Source organism: Manis pentadactyla, chromosome 2, assembly GCF_030020395.1.
Source record: "Manis pentadactyla isolate mManPen7 chromosome 2, mManPen7.hap1, whole genome shotgun sequence".
Classification (NCBI taxonomy): Eukaryota; Metazoa; Chordata; class Mammalia; order Pholidota; family Manidae; genus Manis; species Manis pentadactyla.
In genome coordinates this window covers 42,380,538-42,397,410 of record NC_080020.1, presented here as the reverse complement: position 1 = coordinate 42,397,410, position 16,873 = coordinate 42,380,538, and the positions used below count along the sequence as shown (strand labels likewise).

Sequence of the window (16,873 nt, the reverse complement as noted above, 5' to 3'; positions counted from 1 at the left end):
TTACGTGACGCTCCACCAAGACTCAGTACCTAGTGTAATTGCAGTTTCAGCCTCTCCCAGGTGTGTAATTTTAAACCCATCAGTCTGGAATTTCCTGATTACAAGTGAGGTAATCTGCAGAAGATCCCCTGGGTCTTCCCTCTAAGGGAAAGTGACCTGGTGTCACAACAGCGTTGGTCTTCACACTAGGACAGGAGGGGCTAACTCAGGCAGGCTGAAGCCAGAGAAAGTCTGGGAGGCTTGGAGTGGCAGCTTGCCCATAAACTCCCCAAGCTTGGCAAAGCACCCTGGGGACTCTAAAGGATAAAGGGCAGAGGTGGGCACCATTCAGCCCCAGAGCCCCCTGACTTGCCTCCATCCTTCACCCTTGTTCTGCAGTCATCAGCACCCATGACTCAGGACTGGTTGCTGGGGACACAGATGAATTAGACATACAGTCTGTGTCCACAGGAACTGACAATCTAGTCTAGTAGGGGAGAAGTCATATTAAAAAATGTTCAGGAAATAGGAAGATGTGTGTGGGTTGTTAGTGGTGGCAGGTGTGATGGCCTGGCTGGTAGGTGATGAGGAGGGTTTCTAGAGGTGATATTTAGGCTGGGAATGGGATGAGGAAGGGTGTTCCAGATGGAAAGAGGCGTTGCAGGTGGAGAGGCAGGCTGCATCCCTAGCCACAAGGCCATGTTGAAGGATGAGGTTCTGGGGTTAACATTCCCTCTAGCTCCTGGGTCTGCACTTGAGATGAAAGGAGGAATCGGTAGTGAGGGATGGTGGTGGCAGTATTACTGTCACCATTTCTGGAGCCCTATGATAGAACCAGAATGTACTGACCTGTCTTGTTTCTCTTATAACGGGGAGATGGCAGACCCGGGAGTCTTTCACCAACACAGAGATGGGGCCTGAACTAGGACAGGATGGTTGCCACTGCAGCTGCTTTCTGCTGCCTTTTGAATTTTAAAGTGGATCAGTAATTTGTAAGAGTGGATGGGGAAAGGGAGAGGTCTATTGGAATTTCTCGATGAGGGGGATGTACTAGAAAAAAGCATATTCCGTATTGTGATTTTATATTGGGGATGGCACCATTGTTTTAGTACTACTTCACAGAGTAGATGTAACTTTTAAAAATGGGCAGAGGGATTACACGGAAGATACAGGGATAATGAGCCAAGAGCATGCAGATGTAGGATGGGAGTGAAAGGAGTAGAGGATGCTGTCCCAGATACACTCAGGTTGACCTCATGTTTCAGTTTGTCCAGGCAGCACTTACTGGAGCTCAGACCAAACGGGGTAGGGACAACCCATAACAGCACCTGAATATCACTGTCTCTTTTCCTTAGTTCCCAAGAGCTCAGTTCACTTCCAGCAAGCCACAGCTCCTGGGCCTGCTTTCATTTGTAAATAGGAAATTGTGCTAGGTGACCCTTTAGGACCGTTTGAGATGTATTAACTTAATCTTTTCCCAATGTTTCCCCATCACTATTTTTGCCATTTCTTTGTGCCACTATATATGTGATCTTTTTCTTTAAACTGATTCACCTTAAATATTTACATATCAATCCTAAGCAGTGAATTCACAACTTTGATGAGCATGTTAAAATAAACATATGACTAAAATGATGCAGCTAGGCTCCACCTAGTATTTTCTTCTATGCCTTTCTTTGGGAAGCATTATGTCATGAAAGCCACTGGGAAGTGTTTGCCCAGGTTTGAGTTGTTACTTACAGCACTGGAAGTAGAACTTTGGTCTTAGCCGAATTCATTCACCAAACAATTATTTGGAGATCTGCTATCTGTTAGGGACTGCTCTGGCTCTAGGGCTAAAATAGTGAAGGAGACATGCATGATGCCTGCCTTATGTCTCCAACATCCTCATGAGCAGATAGCCAAATCCAAAAATAAAGTATGTAAAGGCAAGTAGTAAAAATTATTATTAATGCCAAACCTATGTCCTTTTGTTACTTCTGATTTAGCTGTATGTATATTTATGGTTGCTTTTAAACTTATGACTTACTGTGTTGTCCTAAATAAATTTATAGTCCTAAATGCCCTGGGAGAAGCCTTATTATAGTGTAGGACAGACTTTTCAGTTTAGTTATTCCCAGATGCATTAAAATACAGTAAGAATGTAACAACTTCCCCACCACTCCTTACAACTATTCAGTACCTAAAGTATATTATCTCCTTGAATCTTCACACCACTTAATGAAGACAGCAAACTTGCTGAGAAATGTCTGAGAAGCACTTTATAGCTATATGTGGTGCTCTGATAGTACATTTTTAAAATGTAGGCAGTAATTTATCTACAGATATTCTCATACACGTGTGGAAGGATGATGGACAAAGAGAGCAATTAGGACACTGTAAAAGCAAGAGATTGGCTACAACATAAATGTCCATTAAATGATTTATGGTACATCACTTAATGGAGTTCTACATGGTTGTTAAAAAGTGTGAATTCGCTCACAGGTATCTTATTGAGAAAAGGCAAGGTGCAGGACATACCTTTAGTATGCATTTTTAGGTAGGGAAAAAAAGGAATACACATGTACAACTGTATAAGCATTACAGATTAGATTTATAGATGCACTCATGTATAAGTCTTATATGTATAATGCACATATAATACATTGCTTATTTCTGGGAGGACATGAAAGAAACTGGCAATATGGGATGTCTTTAGGGAAAAACTGGTAGGTGGGGACAGAAGTGTGAAGAAGACTTGCTGGTCACTGTAGCGAGGTGTCTTAAGAGGATGTACTAGATTTAATTCAGTTCTACCACTTACCAGCTATGTGCTTTTGGGCAAATAACCTAAGTCTCTCTGGGCGAGTTTCCTCAACTGTAAAACAGACATGGTCATAATAGTACCTACATCTTATAGTGCTGTCATGAGGAAAATTACAAAAATAAGCAAGCTTTTAGAACAGTGCCTAGGCCTGTAGTGAGTGGGAGGATTTTGCTACTATAGTTCTTATGTGCCCTTTGGATTTTGTGTAGTATGTAAGTATTAGCTATTGAAATAAAATAAACTGTTACAGGAAGACTAATTCAGGGTAAATAACCTTTTTCTTCAAAGAATGTGAACATTGTGTGCATGTGTGTGTTAGGAATCCCAATCATTTTTGTTTCTTTATGCCATAGGGTGGCATGTGTGTTTGTAGCGGTGAGCACTGAGCTGGATCAGAGAGGTGTCTACAACCTGGCACCCCACAAGAAGAGCCTTCAGTTCTTCTATTCCACCCAGAACCTTCCTTTTTCCTGATTAGGAACGACAAAGGAGAAGTGACTGAACACACCTCTGGGGCAAACATTTATTCTCTCATTCATTCATTCTACAAATACTTATTAAGGACTCAGCCTGCATCAGACTCAACAGAAAACAAAGTAAACAAGGACCCTGGTTTTAAGATCTTAACTTTCTAGAAGGAAGAGACAGAGGAAGGGGATGTAATAGGATTACTACAGAGAAGAACACTGCTCTGAAGCAAACAAATCATGCTATCGTACCAGAGGCTAACTTACAGGAGGGTAAGGGTAAGGTGGCCCAGGATCAGGGTAGAGGGGGCTCTCTGAGGGGTGAGGCTTGAGCTGAGATCTGAATAGTGATAAAGAGCAAGTCCTATGAAGATGGGATGGAAAAGTGGAGAGAAAGTGTGCCAGACAGAAGGTAAAGGCCATGGGATGGGAATATAGAAATGAAAGGTCAGCATGGCTGCAGTCTGATTAGGAGGGGGATAGTTACCTGGATAAATATTACTTGTTAGCCTTCTTGGAGGCAGCAAACACAAAGACTGCCAGTGTGCATATTACAAAAGATTTGTAGTCAAGAAGACAATAAGATTGGCTTTATGAATGGAACAAACCAACCCAGTGAGGGTTTGCTGAATGTCTTTTCTCAGGCTGGTCTCCTACTCACTCCACCTTTCTCTATACCCTCATGCAGAGAAATCAAAGGTTTTCATGACTTCATTCTTTAAAACCAAATGATCAAATTCCCTTCAAGTAAGGCCTCATGTGACCACAATGCCATGAAACAGAAACTAGAGCTGAATGACAGTAGAAAATGTCCAAGTTGGAAGACAAGGCTGGCATCCTAGCTTTTGGAAGAGCTTGAGCAGATCATTCCACATTGCTGAGCTTTGTTTTCCTGAAGATTCTGGAGAACACACATGCATGAATATGAGTGGAAATTTATTCTTTAGTTTCTTGCCAGGCAACCAACAGGATGTATTGGTGGCTTGTTTGCCAGTGAACTGTTTATAGGGAGGTCAATGCCATGGCTGACAGAGGGCTGTCTGCCTTCTGCAGAGATGGTCTGCTACTCCCTGCAAATGCTCTGTCAGCTGCAGCGACATTGAGACACGCTTCTTGGGCAGGAGGAGTTGCTCCATATGTGGCCTTTCCCATACACAAGGAGGCAGTTTAGAGCTCTGCTTCACGGAAACTGAAGCTGTGAGGGGGTGAGGGGCTGACCCTTGTTGGGACAGCTAACACGGATGAAGGTGTGACTGAGTGAAAAACTCCATTGCATGACTTTCAAATTTTTCTTGAGCACTCTGGACTCCGTTTACGAGACAGACTACAAACAGAGTTAGGATGCAGCTGACCTCTGCACTCAGACTCCAAGCATATCCCTTCTCCTCTCACTCCTTTCATCTGCTTCTCTCTGTAGGATTGGTCCCTGAAGCTGGAACCATAGCTATAGGTAGCTTTGGGAAGAGAAAATCTAGTCTCTAACCTTCAAATGGAAAACGCAGGGCCCAGCTGATTAGCCCAGCTAGGGCCCCATGCCCTTCCTTGGTCTATTCATGGCAGCCAATGAGATGGGACACTCTGACTGGTTGGCTGGGGCCATCTGCTCCATCGCTGCAGTCAGTGCCCGTAACAGAAGGGCAGGGTCAGCAAGGACAGCAGCCGTCTCAAAGCTCTGAGCTGTGCAGGCATTGGGGCCACAGGAGCAGTGTGAGACACAATCCTTGTACTCTGGGACCTATTGCAAATTATTAGACAATGTTGATACTCATTTGAAGAAAGTGCAAAGCTAACCCTCAACGTGTGGGGTGGAATTTCATGGAAGGAGCGACTGTGTGTCATGGACTGGTGTGTTCAGAGATGTGAAGCCCTGGGGAAGAAGGAAGCTCTGGGTTGGTGGTGAGAAAATGGACTGTGTAGTAGGAGGGAGGCCTGGCCCCTGAAAGCTCTGCAAGCCATATGGGGAACAGCAGTTGATTTTATGCCACCATAGGTTCCTTCTGCAGAAGGAGAAACAGCCAGGTCAGGAAAGCAGTGGCGAGATGGCGGAGGAGCCTCCACAGCCCAGTGAAAGGGGCTCTACTTCCTCTGCCACCTTCTCTTGCAGTGATCCTCAGAGGCCTGGACAGGGCCATGCAGATCAGTGTCCCATGTGACTCTCTAACAGGGTGCAGGGCCTCAGCATTTTTCCTGGGCTTCATTCACATTATACCAGTAGGTCTCTCAAAACACAGTGTGCATAAGACTGACAGTGGGACATGGCTAGTAGCAGGCCTCTGGACCCATCCCGGTCGGGGGAAGGGTGGGTCAGTAGGTCTGGGGAAGACGTCTGTATTTTTAACAAGCTGCCTCAAGTGATTCTAATGTGGCTGGTGGTGCAACACACTTTGTGGGAAGTTACACAGGATGATGTCAGCGAAAGGAAGCAGGAAGAGATTTTGCTTCTCATTTGTTAAAGGCTGACTTTGGTTTGTCTGCAACAGCCGCAGCTGAGCAGTCATTTTAATTTAATGAGAAACCAGGGGAAGAGTGGGCAAAAGAAAAACAAGTCACCTGGACAGGGAACGGGTGGGGAGAAAATGGTTGGGAAGGGGAGTCAAAAATCAGGGAAACATAGATGGAGTGAGGGGTGGGGGAAAAGAGAGAGAGAAGAAATACGTTCAGAAAGGCCACTTTATTGATGAAGATGAAGCTGAAAGGCGTTCTCCACAGCCCTCCCTCACTCACTTCAGTGGCTTCACTGGGCATCTGAGACTGGCATGGGCTGGGCTGCTCAGCCAGCTCCGTGCTTTCTGCTCCACATCAGGCAATCACATAAAAACACATCACAGCTCGTGAAGATTCACGGATGCACCTCAGAATCCCCCAAATGGTTCTTGTGCATTTTTTTTTAATATCGTACAAAATATGTTAAGTAGGAAAGGTCAGCTGTGCTGTGACATCTGTGGGACGTCCTTTTAGGATTACCGTCCCCAAAACATTACTTCTTATTGCAGTGAAACCTCTAGAAGGTAGAGCTGTACAAAAAAAAAAATCTAAACAATTTTAAGAAGAGCAGTAACTTAATACTGCTTTAGTTCATTTAAATTTTCTTTCTCAAAAATACATTCCTAAATATACAAACTATACAATCTTGTCATTTTAATGCTGGTTTTTTGTTTTTGTTTTTGTTTCAATAATAACAGAGCCCAAACTAAAAAATCTGATTCATTTTCAAACCAACAAGAGCACTACTGGACTTGTGACTCAGTACCTTCATATAACACCACATAAACAACTAGCCACAGTCTATGTTCACAGCGTGGTCAGTGGAACAAAGGAAATACTTTTCTGGCGATTAGACGTCATCTGCAGAGAGGGTGGGGATATTCATCCGAGGCTGGGTGAAAAATGCCATCTTCTCCCTGTGAGAGATGCCATCCCTTTAGAGCAGGGTTTTAAACTCCACTACATAGCTATTATGGGCAGCATAGTTCTTTGTTTTGTGGACTGTCCTTTAGTTATAGGACATTCAGCAGTAACCCTGTCCTCCATGCACTAGATACCAATAGCGCTCCCCCACCCATCCTTCTAGTTGTGACAACCAAAAATGTCCCCAGACATCGCCAAATGTCCCTGGGGGGTCCAAATTGACCTGGTTGAGAACCGTTCTTTAGGAGACATTAGGAGGACCAGTCACCTTCAGTTCAAATCAGGGGCCTCTCCAGCTTTAAAAGAGCTCTCAAGCCACTTCCTGTGTGTTTTTTTGTTTTGTTTTGTTTTAGATTCCCAATGTTAAAAATCAAGAGATGTCCAAGCATGGTTATACAAATTACAGCATATATTAAATGTTTATATTCCATAGAGGAGTGCTTTTTTAGCACATATACAACCATGGATACTTTATCTTGGAGGACATCACAAGTGTAAACACCAGGCCCTCTGAGAATGGGAGGCCTGGGCCAAATGGCATTTGAGGTCCTGTTGTGACATGCCTGGGTCCAGTACAGCAAGAAAGGACCTCCCTGAGATCCTGGCAGGCAGGAGGCAGAGCCAGGGAGGCCCAGCAAGCATCTGTCACCGCCAGGCTTATTATTAATCATTCAGCCAATCCTCTGCAATTACCGGTGATGGAAACGCTAAGAGGAAAGGCCGGAGCAGGTGGCTCATCCATTAAACAAGAGGATCAAACAAATTAGCTCGAGTTGTGTGGGGACTGATAAGACAGCCAGGGGAAAGCACTGCAAAGCTCACAGACCACCAGGGACAGCTTGGCAGAGGATGAACATCTGTTACAGAGAGAGCTGGTGCTCTGCTAGAGAAGTGGGCAGGGCACGGGGAGCAGTGAGATTGAGAAAAGATGCCGCAGGCTGGGACGGCCAGGTGCAAAAGGGAAGGCAGGCGGCCGGGCACCCACTTGCTTACCTGAAAGACTGCACTTCCGGGGGCTCCTTGCAGCTCTGGCCTCGGAGCCTGTGCACATCCTTGGCAGCTGCCCGCATCATCTTGTCTGTCTGAAGCTCACCCTTGTGCTCGGCTTGGTCCATCTGTAGGTCCAAAGCAAGCAAAGCCATGAGGGAGTAGAGTCTCTTAGGGCCTCGAGAAATGGGTCATCCTAGGAGAACTTTCTAGCACAGATGAGTCTGCTGTAGTCAAAAGGTCTGAGGGTCAGGAACAGGCACCTTCACTCCTTCTGTTCCAGAGGAGGATCTTCTTTATTCAGAATAATGAGAAGTGATCCCATCATCTGTCAGAATGGACAGGTTTTAGGGGCCAGGGAACTGGATACCTACGTGGACCTCCGGGAAATAAGGAGATGAGGGCTGCCTAGTGAAATGTCTGCTACTTCTATAATCTTCAGGGTCACCTAAGAAGGTGGATTTTATAATTGCCTCTATATTACAGATGAGGAAACTGAGGCCCAGGCATGTTAAGAAATTTCTTTACGTCAAACAACTAACAAGTGGTTAAAACCCAATACCTAGTCATGCTCAGGGGCTTCATTACATTATATCCCTTCCTCCTGATGCAAACCTATGTAAGCACCTTTGAGAACAAACCGCAAAGAGCCCTAAAATATCCATGTACCATATACTTGAAAACATTGCATGATGACAGAATTTTGGTCAATGAAGCCATCATTTAAAGGGCTCTTTAGTAGAAAGTCATTATCAGACAGTCATGGATGTACTATTTTTTTTTACTATTTGAAAGGTCAGGTTATCTTAGTTGGTGTTTTCTTAAGACAGAACACATATGCACTTGTTTTCTTGCCTATTTTTACCTTGGCTACCAGGAAGCCCAAAAATAAATGTAATAGACAACTATAATTATGTTAGGGATATATTTATTTCCTTCTCTTCCTTAAAAATTTCTCTAATTTTCTACTTTCCCATAATACTCTTATTATAACCCTATTAGGTCTATAGGGTATAAGTAATAAATTACAAAGAAATAAACATTTATGGACTTTCCGGATTACCAGAGTTGGTGTGAAGCTCCAGACCCAAGAAGTCCTGCACTATTTTTCTGCTCTAAGGCATCACCACCTGCGTCAAGAGCTGAGACTTCAGCTAATGGCCCTCCTAGTAATCCAGGCAGGCACTCTCTATAAGGTGCTCTTTGCGTTGTCTGGCTATGTGCAGAGAGAAATAGTAGAGGTCTGTCATCCCTGCCATGTGTGGCAACTGGGAGTGGCAGGTGTTACATAAATGAGTCAAAGATGGCCTCTGTGTATTGGCCTTCTATTGTTTACTTCCTCACCACCGTCTAGGACATGGTTAGCTCAAAAGCTAATGGTGCCAAAGTCACATTTTTACCGATCTAATTGTTTTAAAATATAGCTCAAACAGGTTTTTTAGCCACTTAGAACTGGCCTGCTTTCCATGACCCATGAAGCTGTACCCAATATCTGCTAGCCACAGATGAGAGAAACCCTAGGGTTATAAAAGGTCCTGAGCTGCTGCTGCTGCTTTGGAGCTCTTGGACCCACAGACTCCCTGTGGTGCGCGGAGTGATGCCCTCGGGATGCGTAGCGCCCTCCCTCCTCCACCCCGGGCCCAGCCTGGCCCAGCCAGTTCCCTGCACCTGCTCCTCTCTAGGTAATGGTCCCTGAACAGCAGCTACCTTAAGGAGGTGTCATGCTTGAGGACTGCCCCACATGCAAACTTGCAAAAGCAGTACCACCCAAATAAAATCCATTGTGCAAGTGCCATTCTGTGGTTCTCTCTTTTTCCTTGAGCCTCCCTGAAGTCCCTCAAACTCAGTATACCAGGGCAGAGATGCAAGCAGGCTTGTATTCCTGGGCATCTTTATCAGTACAAAGCCCCGCCATGATCCTCTCTTGCCCATGTTGGAGTTATATGCTCTGTGGGACTACAGAGGCAGGCACTGGTGTGGGTCAGTGTTCTGTATTTACTCTAGTAAATGAGCTTACTCTGTTAAAGTGTGTGCCTCAGTGCAGACTGGGTACTGAATATGTTTGAAGAAGGACTACAGGGGTGAATAAGTGTGAATAATAAAGCTTGTACACATAAACACAGAAATGCAGCCAAGGGGCCTGGAAGCCAGGTCAAGTGTTAATAAAATTTATTGAGTAAAGGGATTCCTGGGTCCCTCTACTGATGGGAAAGAGGGGCCCTGGGAACACTCTCCCTGGGTCACAGGGCTCTAGGGCTCTCCCCTTGCAGCAGAGGGTGGTCTTCAAGGCTGGGCCAGGCTGCCTCCCTTCCTCCCTGGGGCACTCACCCGCTTCTCCAGCATCCTCAGCAGCAGGCGGAAGCGCTCATCCTCGCGCAACCACTGTGGCAGCTCCTTCTCCCCGTGGCTCTTGGCTTGTTCAAGCTGCTCCTTGAGCTCCTTGAGCACTGAGATCTCCTGAGTCAGTTGGCTGTGCCAGGTCCTGGTGGCCTGCAGGTCTAACTCAAGGTCCAGTGAAGTGCGGATCAGGCGCTCGGCGCGCAGGGATTTGACCGATGGAGGCTGTGGAAGTGGGGATGGCTTAGGCGGGTTATTAGAGGGTCAGGTCCAATGAGCCCACACGACCCCCTCCACTGAACCTCAAATACCCTCCTTTGCTCATCTGCAGGCTTCCCATCCCTCAAAAATGGGGCTTGCCCTCCTGGCAGCTTGTCTCGATTTCTCCTGCTTCCACAGCTCATGCTTATTGAGTATTTTTATGTTCCAGGTGCAGTGCTAGGAGCTTTACTTCCATTACTTCTGTTCACTTTCACAACAATCCTATGAAAGTCCCAACTATCATTATTTGCACGGATGAGGCTCCCAGAGGTTAAGTCACATGGATTATAAGTGGTAAAGCCAAGATTTCACTGGGGGCAGTTGGCTCTAGACCCCACCCACGGACTCCCCATACTGTCCCTGTTCCCCAACTCTCAGAGCATTCAACGTTTACACACTCACTTTGTGAGTTCTTGCCCCTATCCTGCTCTGAAGTTGTTTCCTCACTGCAGGTCTGTTTCCCTTTGGGTAGATGGTTGTGTCATCTTGACTTTATGTTTGTGTAATGGACATACATATATATGTTCATGTATTGTTTCTGCTTGTCCAGCATCCCCTTCCCCAATCTTACAATGACAGCTCCCTCCTCCTCCCTGGGAAGCCACTCCTCGTCCATGCTCAGCCCCCATGGTGGTTCACGTGCAGCTTTAGGAATAAGAATGTGAACTGAATCCGGGCAATTATATTCTTAGTGAGTGCTTCACAGTTATGTTATCTAAGCTCAGCAAGAATAATTCCACTCTGGTATTTTTGCTGACCCACTAGAAAAAAGGCCGCATCTTTAAACAGACATTGTAAGCCAGCAAGCTAAAAGCAAGAACTGATCGTGGCCATCTTTACAATCATATGGGGTGACCATCTCTGGAGAGAGCAGTGTCACGGGAGGAAAACTGAGACTTGATGAATTCCCACCTTGTAACATACATGCCCCATATCATGCTCTCCCCTTCAGTGTACATGGGACCGGTGAATAAGGTGGGGACCACTCCCATGATCAGGAAACAAAGTAGCTGGCTTTGAGTTAATCAAAAGGGAGATTATCCTGGGTGAGCCTGACCTAATTAGGTGAGCCCTTAAAAGCTCTCCTTCCTGGAAAGAGTTCTCCTGCTGGTCTTGAAAAAGCAATGCATGTCGTGAAGAGGGCCACATTGGCAAGGACCTGAGAGTGACCTCTAGTAGCTGTGAGCAGCCCCTGGCTGGTAGAGACCAAGAAAATGCAAGGGAACGAATTCTGCCAAAGCCCTGGGGGAGCCTAGAAGTGAATCCTTTCCCGTCAAATCTCCAGATGAGGATACACTCAGTCAGCACCTATATTTCAGCCTGGTGAGACCCTCAGCAAAGGATCCCAGCTCATCTGTGCCTGAACTTCTGACCCATGAAAACTGTGAGATAACGAACTTGTGTTGGTTTAAGCTGCTAAGTTTGTGGTAATTTGTTATGCAGCAACAGAAAACAAATACAATGACTGCTAAAGGGATTTGAGAAATGTCACATAAAACATTACTATGAGGCATAACCTCACTTAAGGCTGGCAAGCACACTTTTAGGAATATGAATAGCTTAGTACACAAGTTGTACAATGTTCTTCTAGGGTGACCATGGCCTAGTTTGTGCTTATAAATGAGCAGGGTTAGGAAATCCAGCTGAGTGATCTATGTGGCTCAAGTTCTTGGAGCTCAAGATTCGTTTGCTTTTCTTTGACTGATGTCCAAGCATAGAATATGCTCGTTCAGGCCCAAGCAGAGAGACAAACTCAGGCAGTGGGTGGAAGAAGGACTGCCTGGCCTCTGAACCCTTCTGTCCTCAAGACATTGGTAGGACCTAAAGGAAACTTGGGCGAATTGTGTGGGGTGTGTCTTGGCAGGGAGTTGTAAAAAATGCAGGGCAAGCAAGGACCTTCTCCAGAAGCTTTTCTCCAGGAATAGATCATGGAACAACTGCTCCAGACACTTCTGAGCTTATCAGAATGCAGTTTCCAGGGCCCCACTCCAGCTGCCTGACCTAGACTGTCGGGGAGTGCGCCCTTGGAATCTGCATGGCCAACAAGCGCGCCAGGAGACTCAGTGCTCCAGAGACTCTGCAGCCCCAGCCAGCTACAGCAGACAGGGGTGGAGGTGGGGGACCCCCTGTGGGCAGTCCTCCATCTCTGCCACCGGAGGCCATGTCCACAGTCTCCCACAGCCAGTGCTCATTCCCCTCCCTGTGCACCCTCTTCTGTATTACTTTCTTTATCCTGTACTCTCTAGTGCTTTCTGGGGACTTGAGGGAAGGGGTGGTGACAGACCGAAGACCAGCTCCAGATTTGAGCTGTCAGCAGCCAACTGCCAGACACCTTCCCCCACCTGGGGCTCCTGATTACTGTCCTTTTCCTGAGCCTTGCCTTTCACTTTGCTCTCTTTCTCTCCTGCTCTGTTTCTCTCTCTGACACTTTGGCTCCTGTTTCTTCATGTTCTGCAGGCTCACCAGAACTGCCGTGTTTAAAAGGCCAATGTGGGGAAGGTTCCTCTGCATGTTCTGCAGCCCTGATTGGTAAAAGTCCACATCAGGAGCTGGTCCTTTGCCTAATGCTACTCCACCCCAATCTCTCAGCCAAGTCTCCATAAGGAAAGGTGAGATTTATCTGCAGGGACAGTATGTGGCTTCTTCCCTGTGCTCTTCCAGCTGAACTGAGAGAAGCCCATCCACACCTCCCTGCTTCCCACTGGTGCTTGGATGCATCTGGCTTCTCTGCCAGAAGGCAAGGCTGTCAGAGCCTTTAGCTACTCAGTCAGCTGGACAACATGCCTAGTAGAGTCCTATGTGAGGTAGACTCCTAGATGACTGTGATGTCCTGGGGTTAGTTAGTTCTCAATGACTTTGATTTCTACCCAGGAAGATAAGGCCAAGCACCTACCCTCCTGATCTAACCTATTCATCATCATCATGATGTTACATGTACCCTCTGACACCTTCTCTGGGACCTACACAGACCTTGCAGTTCACAAACATCATCACACTTGCAAGATCAACTTTCTTCATGCCAGTGGCTGAGGAGAAACAGACGTTAGGGGATGAGCTTGGGAAAGTGAGGAGGCAGGTGTACAGAGAGCTTTGAGGTGACTGCCTTACCCGCTTCACCCGGACACTGCACCGCTCCAGGGAGTTTCGAACAAAAGGTGGCTTCTTGGACAGTGTGGAGCTGTCACTATCACTACGATTCAGCTGCGGGAGAAAAGGCCTGGGAAGTTAATTAAGGTTAGTGTACATTTCGAAGGTTTCTGGGGCTGGAAGGATGGTGGGGTTCCCTGACTCAGCTCACGCCTTCCTGTCCTTGTGCAGACACCAGAGTTTTTTCAGATGCTTTTGTCTGAATTGTCTTTTCACATGCTTACAAGCTCAAATGATTAAGTAGAGACTTGACACAGAAGGGAGAGGTTTACGTCACTTCTGTTCCTTGGGGACTGCATGAAGCAGGTTTCACGCCACTTTCCTTTTCTTTCGAGGTGAATATTTATTGAGCACATGCTCAGCACAATGAACTCTGACACATGCTATACATGTGGAGTCTCATTTAATCCTTCCAACAACCCATGGGAAGGAACACCTCCACTTTACAAATGAGGAGACAGAGGTCAGGGGTTATGGAACTTGTCCAAAGTTGGCAAGCACAGTGGGATGGACATGAGAGTGACTCCAGGGTATACTACCCCCTATACCTACTGTGCCAAGGCCCCTGTGCATCGACTCTTCCCTGTCACCCACAGAGCCTTCCTTCATGGCACAAATGGAGCCACTGCCAAGATTATTATTATATACACACACACACACACACACACACACACACACACACACACACACATATTTGTATATGAGATATACATGTAATTGATACATAATAATATATAATTAATATATATCATGGGATAAGCTGGGGCAGACAGGCTCTGTGAGGCCCGAGCCGATCACAGCCCCTCAGCAGAATCCCTTCAATCACTTAGTTACTCTGTACTCCCCAGAGATACAGATTCCCCATCCACAGCCAGAGACCAGGGGTTTCTGGTCAAGGCAGGAGGCGCTTCTTCAGAGCCTGCTCTGGCAGCTGGCAGCTCACTGCTGAAGGTCTCTCCTGAGAAGCTGTTTGCATTGTAATTTTGCAGTTATTAATAATTAGTGATAGTGATATTAATTGTCCTGCAATGTTGACGAACACAGCAACCCCAGGGATGTAACTGATGAAGTGGTTACTGTACAATGCAGAGTCTCAATCAGAACCAGAAACAGAGTAGTGTCAGTAAAAACAGCCAGGTGGGTGGAGCACCTACTATGTGCCATGTGCTTTCATTTCAGCCTCAAATAATCCTAACGGAGGGAATGAGGCTTTTATAAGTCATTCAGCTGGTGAGTATCAGAGAGAGATTTCAAGGTCCAGTCTGATTCCCAGGCCATGTTTTCTCCCTCAAGAGACAAAACTAATACATAGATGGAGCGGTGGACCATCTTGACTGGGGTGCTTCACACACATGGACCGGATGGATATCATACCAGACAGGGGCTTTATCCTTTATTGTTTTATTCCAAAGGTGGCACTCAGAATAAATGCAGTACCAACTAGAAATATGTACCAAGAGGATACAAATGCAGTTTACAAAAGGTGTATTTACATCCTCCATTTAACAAATTAACAACTGCACTTTAATCCTGATGAAAAATAATGAATCCAACACTAATTTCTTTTGGTTTGATTTTTCTGACGAGGGACATTCTTTGTGTTTTATTTCCACTGTACTTTCATAAGGGTGATAATTTTGCCAAAAACAGAGGGTTTTATACATTATCCTAAGGGCTTTTCTAAATCCTTCAAATTATTCACATATGAGACGTGGGTTATATATTTTCTCCTCTTCAGCCGTGAGCTGGCTTAACTGCAGGATTCTTCACCCATGATTCATGAATTCCCCAACATCAAAATCACATTCAGTGGCTTTAGGAAACCCTGAACTTTCTGTGAGATATGCAGCTAATATGCACAGTGCTTACACTGTCTTTTCAGACACTTACAAGCTCAAATGATTAACGAGAGACTTGACACAGAAGGGAGGGGCTTATGTTATTTCTGGGAGAGACTGCAGGGTATGTTTTTGTGTGGACTAATTTGATGAGCCGGTAAAGTAGGGAAACTCTCATGTTTATGAAAAAATTAGCTTCTCTAACTCCATCTTAAAATTGTAGGCCTTGGATACTGAATATCAGATAGTGAAAATGCCCCTTAGTATCCTCCTCCACCAATAACAATACATAGGTAGGTGACAGGTTGATGATGTAGGGAGGCTCCATGGGTCTCCCCTTCTGTGATCACTTATGGGAACACAAGGCAGGAAGGTTCTGTTTATGCTTCTCATTATTGTCCCCTGGTTCTGTAGGGTGCAGAGTAAGGAAGGATGTTGATCCATCATTTGAGTCCAGGACTCAGGGAAAGTGTGCATGTGTCCTATCCATGCCATCCCCAAGGAAGGTTGCAACAGGCCTGGTTCTGCAGCCCCAGCAACCAGCATGAGTCCTCATATGTGGTTTTAAGTGTTCAAATGCTCCTTTCAAGGCAGAATGAAAGAAAGGGGATGGCCTAGGAAGGGGTAGACTAATTGGGTAGCAAGGTAAGGGTTTCAAAGACTTACTTCAGGGCTTCTAAATTCCAGGGAAGCCTGCAAGAGCACACTGGCAACCAAAATAGATAAAGAGGGCCAGGTGGCCAGAGGGAACATGAAAGCCCCCTGCCCTCCAATCATCCAAGGGCAGCGGCCACACTGCTTAGCTCTAGCCAGTTGCTGCCAAGAGAAAACATAAGGCTCATGGTGCCAGGCAGTATCTTTTTTCAAGAGAAACTGGGATTTTATGTGAAACCTCTTCATTCTTACTTTACTTTTCTTAAATTTTCAATGTTAGTGACAAATTCAATTAAAAAGAAACCAAACAAACCTGGGACTAACTAACACAGGCCTGTTGCTGCTTTGTGACCTCAGGCATCACTCCAGATGACAGCGAGGGGTCAGTCTCATCTCACCAAGTGGTCGTGTGGAAGGGAGCGCAGGGTGTGAGGAGGGGAGAGTTGGTTGGAATTATAAAATAAACACCGGCCATGTACTGCTTACTGAGCCTTTTCCATACTTTCTCTAGTTCAATCCTTAAAACAATCCTTCAAAGTCAGTCTGTCAACCCCACGTGAGGAAACTGAAGTTGGTCTAGTGACTCCACATGAGGTGAGATGTTCACTTGCCCAGGGACACCTGACAAGGTGAGCACAATAGGGATTTGCTCTTAGAACAGTGTGAGGCTGAAGGCTCTGAGCTGCTGCACAGGAAGCAGGCGTTTGGGAGGAGGAAGGCGCTGTGTATTTGCTTACCCGGCACACATACTGGCTCTGGGGTCCAGGAGAGAAGGTCTTAGAGCGGATGATAGTGCTCCCTCGAAGAAATGGCCCTGGGGATGGCGTGCCCACCCGCCGGTCCTTGGGTCGCACCACTGTGGGAGATGGGGCCAGGGTCTCTGTGTTAGTCTCTTTGTCCACCTGAGGAAGAAGTCACAGTTTTGAGGCCACCAGCGTCCACAGGGTCTCAGCGGCCCACCTGAGAGTCATGGGCAGACTCCCCAGCTG

At 46.1% G+C, this 16,873-nt stretch overlaps 1 protein-coding gene across 1 annotated transcript in view; it reads right to left on the bottom strand.

Moving 5' to 3' along the window:
- Positions 1-5,904: 5,904 nt before the first annotated feature.
- WWC1 (WW and C2 domain containing 1) overlaps positions 5,905-16,873 on the bottom strand; it is a 148,211-nt gene continuing 137,242 nt past the window's right edge. The window contains exons 19-23 of the mRNA XM_036884839.2: positions 16,622-16,786; positions 13,354-13,446; positions 9,976-10,209; positions 7,654-7,775; positions 5,905-6,653 (exon numbers count right to left, since the gene is read on the bottom strand). Of these exons, the coding sequence (XP_036740734.2) occupies positions 6,587-6,653; positions 7,654-7,775; positions 9,976-10,209; positions 13,354-13,446; positions 16,622-16,786 (681 nt within the window). The 3' untranslated portion in view covers positions 5,905-6,586. The remainder of the gene's footprint in view (positions 6,654-7,653; positions 7,776-9,975; positions 10,210-13,353; positions 13,447-16,621; positions 16,787-16,873) is intronic.